The sequence below is a fragment of the Orycteropus afer genome, unplaced genomic scaffold, assembly GCF_000298275.1.
Source record: "Orycteropus afer afer isolate SDZICR_OR568_19922 unplaced genomic scaffold, OryAfe1.0 scaffold00172, whole genome shotgun sequence".
Lineage (NCBI taxonomy): Eukaryota > Metazoa > Chordata > Mammalia > Tubulidentata > Orycteropodidae > Orycteropus > Orycteropus afer.
In genome coordinates, this window is record NW_006921759.1 from 2,282,309 (window position 1) to 2,296,713 (window position 14,405).

General features: G+C 35.7%; 1 protein-coding gene across 1 annotated transcript in view; it reads right to left on the reverse strand.

The window, feature by feature from the left end:
* COPS4 (COP9 signalosome subunit 4) overlaps positions 1–14,405 on the reverse strand; it is a 115,908-nt gene that overhangs the window by 51,239 nt on the left and 50,264 nt on the right. Inside the window, exons 5-7 of the mRNA XM_007946809.2 lie at positions 9,189–9,342; positions 8,887–9,037; positions 1,593–1,763 (exon numbers count right to left, since the gene is read on the reverse strand). Of these exons, the coding sequence (XP_007945000.1) occupies positions 1,593–1,763; positions 8,887–9,037; positions 9,189–9,342 (476 nt within the window). The remainder of the gene's footprint in view (positions 1–1,592; positions 1,764–8,886; positions 9,038–9,188; positions 9,343–14,405) is intronic.

Sequence of the window (14,405 nt, forward strand, 5' to 3'; positions counted from 1 at the left end):
AAAAGGATAAATATTGTATGAGACTGGGACTGTAAAAAGTCAAAAAAAAGGTTTTATAAAAAATAAAATATTTTCTGATCGCAAACAGGGTTGGTAAGGAAGGGAGGATAAACCACTGCCTAAAGGGTAGACAGATATTAACCTGGGTGAAGGAAAAAAAAATCTCCTTTAGACATACAGATGAGAATTAACTGGGTTGCTTCTTAAGATTGCAATTAAATAAAACAAACTTATGAGTCAGTATAATCCCTTCACTGAACTGGTTTAACTCAGGGTAGTAGGAATGAGTGAAGTTTACATCTTTCAGCTGACCCTATATGAATGACACTTTACAGCCAAATTCTTTTAGAAACTGGATGGTAGTGAACCTATTGCAGTGAACGTAATAGATCTGCATGTTTACAATGCTCTTTTCCATGTTTCCAATTGCCTTTACCTACATTTGTATTATCATGTTATAAGTTACTTTAAAACTTTTGTAGATGTTCTAGTTACCTACCGCCACTCTGACAAGGATATATACCACAAATGGGATGGCATTAACAAACCTTACAGTCTGGAGGCTTTAAGTCCAAGTTAAAAGTGCCAGGCTCTAGGGACTGGATGAAAGCCCCTCAACCTTGGGTCCAGCTCTGCCTCCTGCTCCTGGCCCACTGGAGCTAGAAGCGTTTCTTCACTCAGACAGCTGCTGGCTGCTGAGGCTAACAAGCCCAAGTTAACAAGTAAAAAGGCACAGTCCCAATGTTACCAAACCACATGGCAGGCCATGAACTCAAGTCCATTTTAAGTCCCAAGGTCGGCAGAGCGCAGCTGGCTGCTGAACAACAACATGGCTATACACAGGCTCCAAGCATGCCATTAGCTAGAGACCATTCCTAAAACTGTTTCTTATATACGGGAAGCAGACCACCTACCCAAAGGCAGCTACTCAACTGCTCACAGTAGATTCCACCACGGAGTTGATTACCAGTCTCATCATGAGGAGTACTACATCCAGCTGCCCAACCACTCAACCAGGCCTAGCCAAGTTGACACACAAACGGAACTACCCACAGTAGATAATAATACATAAAATAATGACAGCCTCTGATGCTAGGAACAAGTCACTATGAAAATATTCTTTCCTGGCAAAGGCAGTCTGACTTAAGCAAATTTCTCCTTGACTAGGAAACACTACATCAACTTCTATTCTTACTGGCAAAACTGTCATCCTAAGTACCCCTGGGCAAACTACTGTGACAAATTCTGCTCTATCTAAAACAAGACTGGATAATTATGCTGTTACAAACTGATACTTAAGAATAATCAAGATTTTTTTTTTTAAGGCACTATTTAGCATAGCCTTTAATTCTTCTACACTTACAGTTTCAAAAAATGTATTACAACACAAGATGCTTTAAAATAGAGCTGTTTTTCATATTTCACCCTCCAAACCCATCTTTACTCACCCTATTATTTCTCTTTTTAAAAAATATGAGCAAGTGTTACATAGAAATACAACAGCAAGACATCCAGATGCTGCAAATTTAATGTGTTCCACTAATCTGTACCTAAATATTTACCACCACCTAATTTTAACACATGATCGTTACCATCTGCTGTAGTTGCCTTCTGGTGAGGCATCAGCATGGCAGCAAATTCTTGAAGTTGGTTTCCTCTGATGATCCTATCTAGGTACATTTTCTCTAGGATTCCATAAGCAGCAAGTTGCTGGCACCTTTCATCCTTAAAAAGGGTCGCAAGCATTCGAGAACGCTGCTGTCCTATGAGAAACAAATGAGAATCAGATATTTTCACAATCCATTTCTTAAACGAAAACAATCCACTTTCGGACCTTATTTTTGCCTACGTACTGAAATACATTTTCATAAGTGATGACTACGGTCCACATCAAAATGTTGTATGTGGTCGGAATTACAGGTGATTTTTATTTTCTTCTTGCTTATCTGTGTTTTCTATAATGAACATACATTACTTTGGTAATCATAAAAAAGTTTGTAAAAGATAAATAAATATTTCTCAGATGGGAAATAAGACATGGCTTCAATTTGTACTTTCAAAAACCTTTAAATGGTGACCAATTACATCATAATTCCTTATATTAAAAAAACTAATGGAAATAATAATATGAAGATTTTTCTTCTTAAATATATATTATAGCCCCGTATGTTAAAAGAACCTAAAAGCAATGACACCCAGTAACAATGAACATCCACGGTTTCTAAACACTATTCTCCACTGAAATTAATGGGTGATTTTCGAAAAATGGCTGATTTCAAGTCTGGGGCAGGGATATACAAGAGAAGCCTAAGACACCTTTTTATGCAGGAATGCACGGGCAGTACTCAAAGACTACTGGAGCCATGTCAAAATAACATGACCAGGTCAAATTAAAACAGTGTGAGCATCAAAAAGAACAATAATTTTAATTTATTGTAATACACTGAAAAGAAAAAGCTATGCTAAATATACAAAAATTTCATAGCAGCACTATTCTTAATTGCCAATGAGAAACTACCCAAAGGCAGTAAGATAAATAAATTGTGATATATTCACAAAACAGAATACCACATAGCAATGAAAATGAAAATCTACAATAGTACATAATATGGATAAATTTCACCAACATAAAGTTGATCAAAAGATATAAGAAAAAAGTGTATATGGTATGATTTCATTTATATAAAAGTAACAAGCAGGCAAAATTAATTTATAGTAGTGATTACTGTTGCAGGGAGGAAGGTTGGGCCATTGACTAGAAGGAAGCATGAGGGAGGCTTTCAGAAGACTGGTAATATTTTGTTTCTTGTTAATGAGGGAATTCAGTTTGTGAAAATTCACTAAGCTGTACACTTTTGAAATGTGCACTTTTTGTGTACAAACTATACAAACAGAAAAATAAGCAGAAAAAAATCTATAGTGACACTAAGAAAAATAAAAAGGAAACTCTTTTAGAATAAAAACTAATAAATGCAAAAGAACAGGATTAGTAAATCACCCTTTTATAACATACAAATAATTGCTCCAGGGAAGAATCATTAATATATACTAAAGCATTAGGTGAAAGGAAGCTGGGTTATAGGATTTTTATACAGTGCCAAAGCTGTATTCTACAGATTACTTACTAAATGCAAAGAGTTTCTGCAACGTGTATCAGACAGTGAGGGCCATTACACAACTTCCTTGAAGTCTTCAAAATATCAGTACTATTTTTTTAAAAATATGAGGATTTTATTCTAGACTAAAAGAGTGTTTAGATATTATCATCAATTGCCAGTTTAAACTTGTTTCTCGTTCAGGAGAAAAAAAATATCTATAAAAGACATCCTTGGGACAACTGAGGTGATGAGAATGTGGACAGACAGTTATTAGACTCTACAGTGGAATCACTGTTAATTTTCTTAGGGGTGATAATAGTACAGGATTAAGTAAGAAAATGTCCTTATTCTTAAGAGATATATGATGATTGTTATGGATTGAATGCATCTCCCCAAAATGTGCCAGAATACTAATTCCTCTACCTGCAGATTATAATGTAATGTAATATAATCACCTTCCATAATGCAATCTAATGTTATGTTAAGGAGTGCAGATGAGTACAGAGTGTGGCCTAAACCTAATCACTTCTGAGTTATAAAGAGAGCAGATTAGACACAGAGGGGAGCACATACTGGGGAAGACAGATACCATATAAGGATTTCCAAGAACCAAGGAATGCCTGGGGCTACTGACAAAAAAGGAATTGACACAGCCAAGACCCTGGTTTGGACTTTCAGCCTCCGGAACTGTGAGAAAATATATTTCTGTTCTTTAAAGGTATTTCTCTTACAGCAGCAATAGTTAAGTAAGGCAATGATATATAAGGAGAAAGTGTTATGACGGCCTACAATTTACTTTCAAATGAAACATTAAAAAGTGTGTGAGGAAATGGGGAATAGACTTATTAGACATTAAAACATATTATAAAGCTACCACAATTCAAACCAAACACAGCTATCATATCAATTCTAACTCATAGTGGCCTTATAGGACAGAGTATAACTGCCCCATAGGGTTTCCAGGGCTGTAATCTTTAAAGACGCAGACTTCTACATCTTTCTCCCATGGAGTAGCTACTGAGTTTAAATCACTGACCTTTTGGTTAGCAGCTAGCTGAACATTTTAAACACTGTGGCACCAGGGCTCCTTATAATAATTCAAAGACTCAGAGCAACCCCACTCAACACTGTAGAATTGCCTCACTGGGTTTTCTAGGCAGTAATGTTTATGGGAACAGATTGCCATGTCTTTCTCATACAGAGCTGCTGCATGGATTCAAACCACCAACCTTTCAGTTAGCAAGCAAGTGCTTTATCATTACACCACCAGGGCTTCTGTATTTTTAAAAAGAAAGGCTAATTAAAGAACACAATACTGTCGCCAGAAATCTATTTAGAAGTGTTTCAAATCAATAGGGAAAACAGACAAATTGTTCAATGAAGGATGGAGGGTCAACTGACTAACAATTTAGAAAAAACAAAAAAGTTAAACCCCTATCTTATTCCTTTCATTAAAATAAATCAAAATGGATTAATATTTATAGGTAAGACACGAAACCCTAAAGCAGTGATTCTCAAAAGTTCTTCAAGACCTTTTCAAGGGATCAGTGAAGTCAGTATTATTTTTATGATAACTTAAAGACATTACTGGCTTTTTTCACTGCATTGACAGGTGCACTACTATAACAAAAGCAACTGTGGGTAAACTACTGGCACCAAAAAAAAAAAAAAACACCTCACTGCTGTTAAGTCAGATCTAACCCATATCGTCCCCTCCTTGGGTTTCCAAGGCAGTATCACAATGGAAGTAGATTGCCCAACCTTCCTTCCGAGGAGCGGCTGGTGGGATTGAACCATCAGCCTTCTGGTTAGCAGTGAAAAAACTAATAAAAGCCAGTTTTACTTAAGAATGTCTTTGAAAAGCAGTAAAGAACTATTTAATTCTTGACACTGAAGAACGTATCTTTTAATGTTTGGTAGAACAAAATGAGAAGTGCACATAAAGTACTTCTGTTGAATACTGACTACTAATGGTTGTCCTAAGAAAATACTGCAAGCTGTGCTTACTTATCTGAAAGAACTAACAATGATTATTCAGACTTGGGTATCTAGCAGATCAAATTTTTCTAAAAATGAACAAATGAAACAACCAATATGTACTGCCCCTGATAAAATTTGACTTTTCAAGCAAAAGTTAGAATTTTAAAAAGAATTTTTGAGCTTGACTGTTTCTCAATACTTAAAGGCTTTTCTGATGCTTGTTGTTGTTGTTGTTATGTGCTGTTGAGTCGGACCTGACTCATAGCAACCCCTCCGTGGGTTTCCGAGGTGGTATTACTATGGAAATAGATTGCCCAACCTTCCTTCCAGCAAGTTGGCTGGTGGGTTTGAACCACCAGCCTTCTAGTTAACAGTCAAGTGCCTTAGGTACTATGCTACCAGAGCTCCCCTTTCTGATGCTTAGTGCTAATATATATTCAAATGTAATTTTTTGATAGTATATAATGAGATGTGTCAATATTTAAAAGCTCTGTATAACTCAGTGAACCAGTATTTCCAAACAACTAATACAGAATGGTATAAAATCCTGCACAGGTCGAAGATCTATTTATACTGTAAGACAGACCAAGGGATTATAACATTAACAGTACACAAAGTTTACTATTAGGGTTTCAGAATCCACAATGCAAGTAACCTACAAGAAGCCCTATCATTTGTTGAGTTAAATGTAGTATCAAAGAAGACTACCACAACTATCTGAAAAGCCTATTAAAATATTCTTTCCTTTCGCAACTACTATGTGTGTGAAGGTGGATTTTCCTCATATACTTCAGCTTTATGTATCATAACAAATACACTGAGTGCAGAAGTATTACAAGAATTCAGTTGTTTTCCATTAAGTAAAACAATGAAAAGATTTGAAAAATGTGAAACAATTTAACTTACTTCATTAACTTTTTTGATTTGGAAAAGCTATTTTTCATTAAAACATATTCATTTATGTTAATATATAATGGGTCTATTATTGTTACTTTTAAAAGAATTAAATACTTTTTAAATTTCCCATTTCAATTTCCAATATAGTAAATATCGACAATCCACATAAACCAAAGCTCTCAAGAGTTTTCAATAATTTCTCAGTGTAAAGGGGTCCTCAGATCAAAGAGTTTAAGAGAACCAATAAACTAAAGTATGGGAAGAAATCACAATTTTCAAAAAATATAAATTCAGAGTAGGAAAGATCTTCCTAAGCAAGTCAATAAAACTCAGGAGCTATAAAAGATTAATAAATTTAACTTTTTAAAAATTAAGTTCTTTAATAAAGGCAACCAGGTCTGCTGGTCTGATAGAGCCTGGTGGAACCGCTGAGACTATGGTCCCTAGCTGCCCTTCAGGTCTGGAATTGAACCCACACCTGTGCTTTCCAGCCAAACAAAAGACAGGCATATGAGTTGAACATTTCCCTGAGATAGATATACTCCTTGGAGAGAACAATCATGGGAGAAAGAAGAGCTGCTCATGCACAGGGAGACAGCTCAGGGGGCAGGGTCCATGGAAGGATGGACAGAGGGAAGAGGTAACTATTGGGAGGAAGTGGGAGGGGAGCTGTTGCATTGGGGTAAATTGTAGTCAATGTCATGAGACAAGGTGTGTGTGAACTACTGTATGGAAAGGAATTTGCTCTGTAAACTTTCACCCAAATCACAATTTAAAAAAAAAAAAAAAACCTAAGTTTTTATAAAACCAAAAACAGGGTAACAAATTTGGAAAAAAAAATCTTAATTTTCTTATATATAAAGAGTTTTATTAAGTCACCAAGAAAAGGACAAACAACTCAAAAATGACCAGTGAACCTTAACAGAAAATTCACTCAAAAAAGAAATACAGGGACTATGGGCTGAACTGTGCCCCCAAAAAGATATGTTGAAGTCCTAACCTCCAGTACTTATGAATGTGACCTTATATGGATATAGGATCTTTGCCAATCTATCAGTTAACATGAGGTCATACTGGAGTAGGATGGGCCTTAATTCATTGACATCCAATATAGTGTCTTTATTGTATTGTTGCTGTTGTTGTGTCAATACCAAATTGGACTGGCATCTTTATAATAAGAGAAGAGACAGAGAGAGACATACAGGACCCATATAAAGACGAAAGCAGATACTGGAGTTAAGCTGCCACAAGTGAAGGAACACCCGGGGCTACCAAAAGCTGGGAAAGACAAAGTGTTTTCCCCCTAGAGTTTTCATGAACACCATGGGGCACTCAACACTCTGAAATTGGACTTCCAGCCCCTAGAACAGTGAGACAATAAATCTGTTGTTTGAAGCTACACACTTGTGATCATTTGTTACAGTAGCTCTAGGCAACTAAACTAACAAGTTTTTCAACACTGATTTTTAAACATATGAAGATGCTCATGGATATTTATGATAAATTAAATGCCGTTTAAACTATAATAAAACACCATTTTCATCTACTAGATCAACAAAGATCAAAAAAATTTGTAGTACCTGTGTAAGAAGTCAGGTACTCATGGACACTGTTATTTGGAGTTTAACATGAAAGGATAATTTCTATCACAATTTTAAATGTATGTATCCTTGGACTCATTGAGGGGTGCACATAGTTAAGTGCTGGACTACTAACTATAAGACTGGTGGTTCAAGCCCACCTAAGATACCTCAGAAGTAAGGCCTGGGAATCTATTTCCAAAAGGTCACAGCCTTGAAAACCCTATGGAGTGCAGTTTACTCTGCACATACGGGATAGCCATGAGTTGGAACTGACTTGACAGCAACTAACAACAACTACCACCACTCCTGGACTCAGGAATTTAACCTATATGTATGCATACATGTATGAATACACATGTGCATAATCACTGCAACATTATTTGTAATTAATTAAATTACAGTAATTCTAATTATTATAATTTATCATTATAAATTATTATATTTAATTATAATTGAGTTATAATAAAGGCAGACAAAAGAAAATTTAAAAGAATGAGTTCTATGTACTGATATGAAAACATCACTATATGTACCTAAATGAAAAAAATCAAATTGAAGTACCACCCACCCTATCTTTTGTATAGAAAAAGACAGATAAGCATACACACAGACACATACTTTTATAATGAAGAAAAAAGAAGATATCAGTAATGATCCTCTAGAACAGGAGGCAGTACAATGTTTATGAACTGCCTTTTCAGTAACAAAAATAAAATTACTGCTTTACAAAGAACGAAATGTGTACTCTCAACATTATTAGGCTCTCAGAGACAGTTCAATGGAGAATCTACATGATTTAGGAAATCCATGACTTAAAATTACCAGCATTCCCTCTCAAAACCCTTTCTACTTTATAGGTCTGTCAGTGATTTACATGCTATAATTTAGTAAAAAGAACTTTCTAAGGATAGCCCATTTTTCAATATTTTTGAGGAAAAAGATGAATGCCAGCTCTAAGACTACTTAAAGGTTAAGAAAAATTCTTAAAGCAGTACATTATTTTATCATCAATCTCTAAATTTTCATTTTAGTTTACCTCTCTGTAATTCTCACTTAATTTGATATTCTTTTTTTACGGTGATATTTCAGAACTAAACTTCTTAACTATTGATAACACATGCAACAGAATGATATATGCATGTTTTTAAATTTTTTCAAGTTAACAATCCATTTTATTGTTATTAACTTTTAAAAAGTTTAAACTAAAATTATCACTAATAGTAAGAGTGCCATTTGAAGAACAATTCCTTTCTAAATCTTCCAACTGCAACCAACCAGTAATAATTAAGATAAATGAATGTTCATTAAAGTATAAATTACATGTTTACCTGCTGATGCTAAGATGGTACAGTGTAAAGCATGTTTTAAGGCCTCTAGTCTTTCACTTTCATGGACTATTGTCTTGTAAGAGAGCTCATTGTACCTTTGTGCTGCTTCAATGAACTTTCTTCTATAATCAAGAACACGTGCATAGCATACCTATAAAGGGAAAATATTTTAATTAGGGGAAATATTACAAAGAAAAAGAGAGAGACTATCTAATATAAAGCAGTGGTTATCAGATGTTCTAGATCACCTTATTATAGTACTATCAATACTAAAGAAATTAACAAATCAGCTCATCTGTTACCTTATAATGTATCTGCAACTGCTCATTGGTTGATTCATTCTGAAGCAATGATGCTCGGTTTATATAAGCTTCTGCCTGAACTGGATCATCATCCTCCAGATATAGCCTAGCAATCTTCAGGTAAGTCTCCAGTTTATAATCTACATTGTATTGTCTAGAGTATAACAGAAAAAACACAAAATTATTAAATATTTTATCCAGAAAATTTCTGAATGGTAGAAAATAAGTTACTAATTGCTTATATAAATGTATTTTAATAAAAGGGATTTAATTTTTCAAGGCATTATATCATGGAAAAACTAAAAAGTAGTATTTCCAAAATGAGATTTTATTTTTACTATTCTTGTTCACACAATTCCTTCTACTCTTCAGATAATCTTATAAATTAAAGATCATGAAAGAAAAGAAAAACCAGTTCAGGAGCACATCATATACTACCGATGAGACTTGTTGTTGTTATGTGCTGTAGAGCTGGGTTTCCAAGGTGGTATCACTATGCTATGAGTTGGGTTTGACTCGACGGCACATAACAACAACAACACCATCACTACAGAAGTAGATTGCCCAACCTTCCTTCCAAGGAATGGCTGGTGGTTTGAACCACCAGCCTTCTAGTTAGCAGTCAAGTACCTTAGGCACTATGCTACCAGAGCTGGTATAACCTTCTTGGAGAACAATTCCAATCATCCTTTGCATCCTTTAAAATGCACATACTCATAGTTTGTACACTTCACCTCTAGAAATTAAATCCTAAGAAAATAATCTTGGATGGCACATAAATGGATATACAAGGATATTCATTGGTAATAAGTATCTGTAATAAGAAAAAAACTGGAAATTCCCCATTATCATTATGGGGATTTAGCTTATCAATAAGGTATGGTACACAATGGTATAATGTTGTTGTTGCATGTCATCGAGTTGATTCTGACTCATAGTGCCCTCACATGACAGAACAGAACTATCCTGTAGGTTTTTCTAGGCTGTAAATCTTTATGGGAATAGACTGCCTGCGCCAGGTCTTTTCTCCCATCAAGTGGCTAGGTGGGTTCAAGCTGCTAGTCTTTCAGTGCTTAACCACTGTGCCACCAGGGCTCCATGATGGTGTATGCATTTATAATCTATGGCAGAATATTATACAGTTATTTATAAACATGATGATGGGATTAAAAAAAATTTTAAAGCTAGTTGCCATCAAGTTGATTCTGACTCATGGCAATCCCACATTTGTCAGAGTAGAAATGCACTCCACAGAATTTTCAATGGCTGTGACCTTTTGAAAGGAGATGGACAGGACTTTCTTCCAAGGAACCACTGGGTGGATTCAAAACTCTAACCTTTCAGTTATTAGCCAATCACTTAACTGTTGAACCACCCAAGGACTCCATGGGTAACAGTCATCATATATTTCTGCTAAGTGAAAAAACTAGATAAAACAGTAGTTAAAACACTACGAGGTCATCATGAATCAGAAACTCAATGGCAACTGGTTAAAACACCATTAAAATATATTTTTACACATATCTAACAAGAGAGTAATAGCAATTATCTTTGAGTGAAACATTTATATAGTAGGTGATTTTCACTTTCTTCTCTATTCCAATGATCATAATTTGTACAAAAAATGCATAACCAAAGACCCTGTATAATTCAAAATTTATATAATTCAAAATTAATCCTGATAAGAAAATTAATCCTATTTCCCAACAAATATGGTGTCACCATGTGTCAAGAGCATAAATAAAGTTTACATTTCACTTGGAATCAATTTTGTATTGTTTCTATCTCTTTTATGGTAGAGAACGGGAGTGGGAGGAGATATTTATATTAATTCAAACTTTTTGCATAAGTCATGTATTATTAGTATTTTGTACCATTTTATTTCCATTCACAATCCAAGTTTGCACAAACTGCTATATAGAGCATTAGACTTGTTTTGCAATTTCTGCCAATTGCAAAATGCATCTATTCTATTTCTTTCATAGTCAGAATGAACCATTTTTTTAAAGAAAAAGAGCTATCAATCCTTTATCCAAATCTACTTTTAACCATTTTAATTTAACTTCTTTATCAAACCACTAACAATTTCAATTCTTGAGTTTACTCACCAATTAGGATAATCCTACAGTACTATCAAAACAGGAATTACAACAACTGCAAAGTACAATATCTAATTGTATATGTACTTCAATAGTGAAAATATACTAAAGGCTCTGTGTTAGGGAGAAAATGCTCCAGACAGAACAAGACTAAAACAATTAAGAAAATCTAGTCATAGGCTAAATGATCAGGTATGGGTAGGCAAAAGGGAATATACTCATGACCATATATAAGTCTGGCTAACGATACTACTACATATGTATTTGTATGTGCTACAAGAATGTCCACATTATGATAAGTTTTTAATCACCTCCTCCTTGAGGAAGTGAGTTGCTGGGCCCATGGGCTCAGGACCATGGTCGTGAGGGACATCGAGCTCAACTGGCCTAACATACTATACAAAAACATTGCTCTGCATTCTACTTTGGTGAGTTGTAACTGGGTTCTTAAAAACTTGCAAGCAGCCATCTAAGATCCAAGAATTGGTCTTCCCTTGTCTGGAACAAAGAAGAATGAAGAAAATCAAAGATGCCTGGAAAAAATCAGGCCAAGGGACTAGTAGACTATGGGAACCTCAGCCTACATCACCCTGAGCCCAGAAGAACTAGATGGTGCCTGGCTACCACTGTCAACCATTCAGAGAGAGATCAGATAGGAGACCGGGTTTACTGCTCTGATAGAGACTGGTGAAATGCCCAAGACTATGGTCCCTGGTCATCCTTTGGGCCTAGTATTGAACTCACTCCTGTGGCTTCCAGCCAAACAACAGACAGGCCTACAAGGTGAACAATGACACCAACCATGAACAATCATTAGGATAACCATTAGAACACAAGGGCAGCATTTGCAAGGGATATAGCTCAGAGGGTAGGAATGCATAGAAAAGAAGGACACAGGGAAAAGGTAACCACAGGAAGGAGTGGGAAGATAGCTATTACATTATGGGGATTGAAATCAATGTCATGAAACAAAATGTGTATGGACTGTTAAATGGAAAATTAATTTTCTCTGTAATCTTTCACCCAAATCACAATTAAAGCAAAAAGTCTAGTCTTTTCAAATTACAAAGAAAAACTATCAAAAGACCTTGGAAAGAATAATTCGACAGCTACATAAGAAGGTTTTTCCAAATTGGCTGCTTTTTCAGAGGGCATCACTGCTTATAAATTTCATAAATACATAGTACACAAAAGGCAAAGTGTCTCTAGTAGTGTCTACTTATCATATTGGTATCACTTCATCATATTAATAAAGACCAGGAAAAAAAATCCCCTATTCACCTAGTAAAAGAAAAGCAGCTGAAAATATTTTTCATTAATTCACAGTTGATATTTTTATATTTGCCAACTGAAAGGAGAAATGTGTTTATACACAAGAGTCTCATACCTTTTGTCTTCCTTGTACAATATACTCTGGAAGAAAGTTTATATAATAAAGAACTGTAAATGTTTTTAAAAATACATCTCAAAAGTATTTTTGGTTGAGTAAGAGTTACAAATCTCAATCATACTCTTTTCTAATTCTCTTTCTACCTCACTTTCTCTAGGATCTCAAATCCAGTAATCCTTTGAACCACTGTGAACTCCAAACCACTGATCCTATCATATTTTCACTGTCTTATTCCCCTTAAAGGCTCACTTCCCTCCTGACCTAGCTGGACTCTCATGATCTTGCCTTGCACATGCACACATTACTATACCTCTCTTGCTGTCCTAACTACAGGGCAAACTCCTAACGCTGGTTAAACTTAACCTATTCCTTTCCTACATCCATGTAGCTAAACTGTGCTGGAGAAAAACACCCAACTAATCTATTCACATTTTAATCACCCCAGTCTTCAAATAGGCCCACTATTTTGCCATGGAATCACACTATACATACCTAGTTCACTGACTGACTCTCCTGAAAGATCATTTCTCACATTCTTGTCTTTCTTCAACCTCTCAACTCCCACCACCATCCATGCACACTTTCATCTAATGATTCTAGTTCTGATTTCACTAAGAATACTGCAGCAATCAAGAGTACTTGCACACACGGGAGGGAGAGATACAGGGAAGAGGTAACTACAGGGAGGAAGTGAGGAGAGAGCTGTTACACCATGGGGAACTGTAGTCATGTCATGAGACAAAATGTATGTGAACTGCTGCATGGAAAATGAATTTGATCTTTCAACAAGATAGAAAATAACAAATGCTGGAGATGATATGGAGAGACTGGGAATCTCATACACTGCTGATGGGACTGTAAAATGATATAACCATTGTGGAAAGCAGTATGGCGATTCCTTCAAGAGTTGGAATTACAAATACCATTTGACCCAGAAACTCCATTACTAGGTATATATATCCTAAAAAAATGAGAGCCAGGACAAGAACAGATATATGTACACCCAAGTTCACTGCAGCACTATTTACAACAGCAAAAAGATAGAAACAACCTGGGTGTCCATCAACAGAAGAATGGATAACTGAACTATGGCACATACACACAATGGTATACTATGCAACCCTAAAGAATAATGTAGAATCTGTAAAACACCGCATAATGTGGATGAACATGGAGGACATTATGCTGAGTGAAATAAGTTAATCACAGAAGGACAAATATTGCATTAAAGTGTTATTGTAAAAAGTTAAGGAAAGGCTTACCTATGGAAGGAAATTTTTTTGGTGGTTACCAGGGGTGGGAGGGGAGGGGAGGGAAGGCTGTTAGATAGATAGAGATAAGTATTGATTTGGGTGAAGAGAAGGGCAATGTACCAAATGTGAGTGACCAATATGACACCATTGAAGATGAGAAAGACAGAGAGAGGTACATGGGAGGTACAAACAACAATATGAACCCTTTTGCACATACAGTACCGCACTGTCAGTGAAAACATAGGTATATGGGTGGATAGATGGGTGGACAGGCTGAACAATTAGGTATGTCTATGAAATGGGGAAGGTATGCAAGAACATATATAGGGTTGGCAGACAATGGTCCTATAAGTTTTTGTGAATGAACAGAATTCCCAGGTATATAGCAGAGCTGACAAGAGGCAAGGTTGTGGTCACTGCTTGGTCACAACCAGCTACCCAGAGGGACTGAGTAGTTGAACCTGCGGGCTTGGGA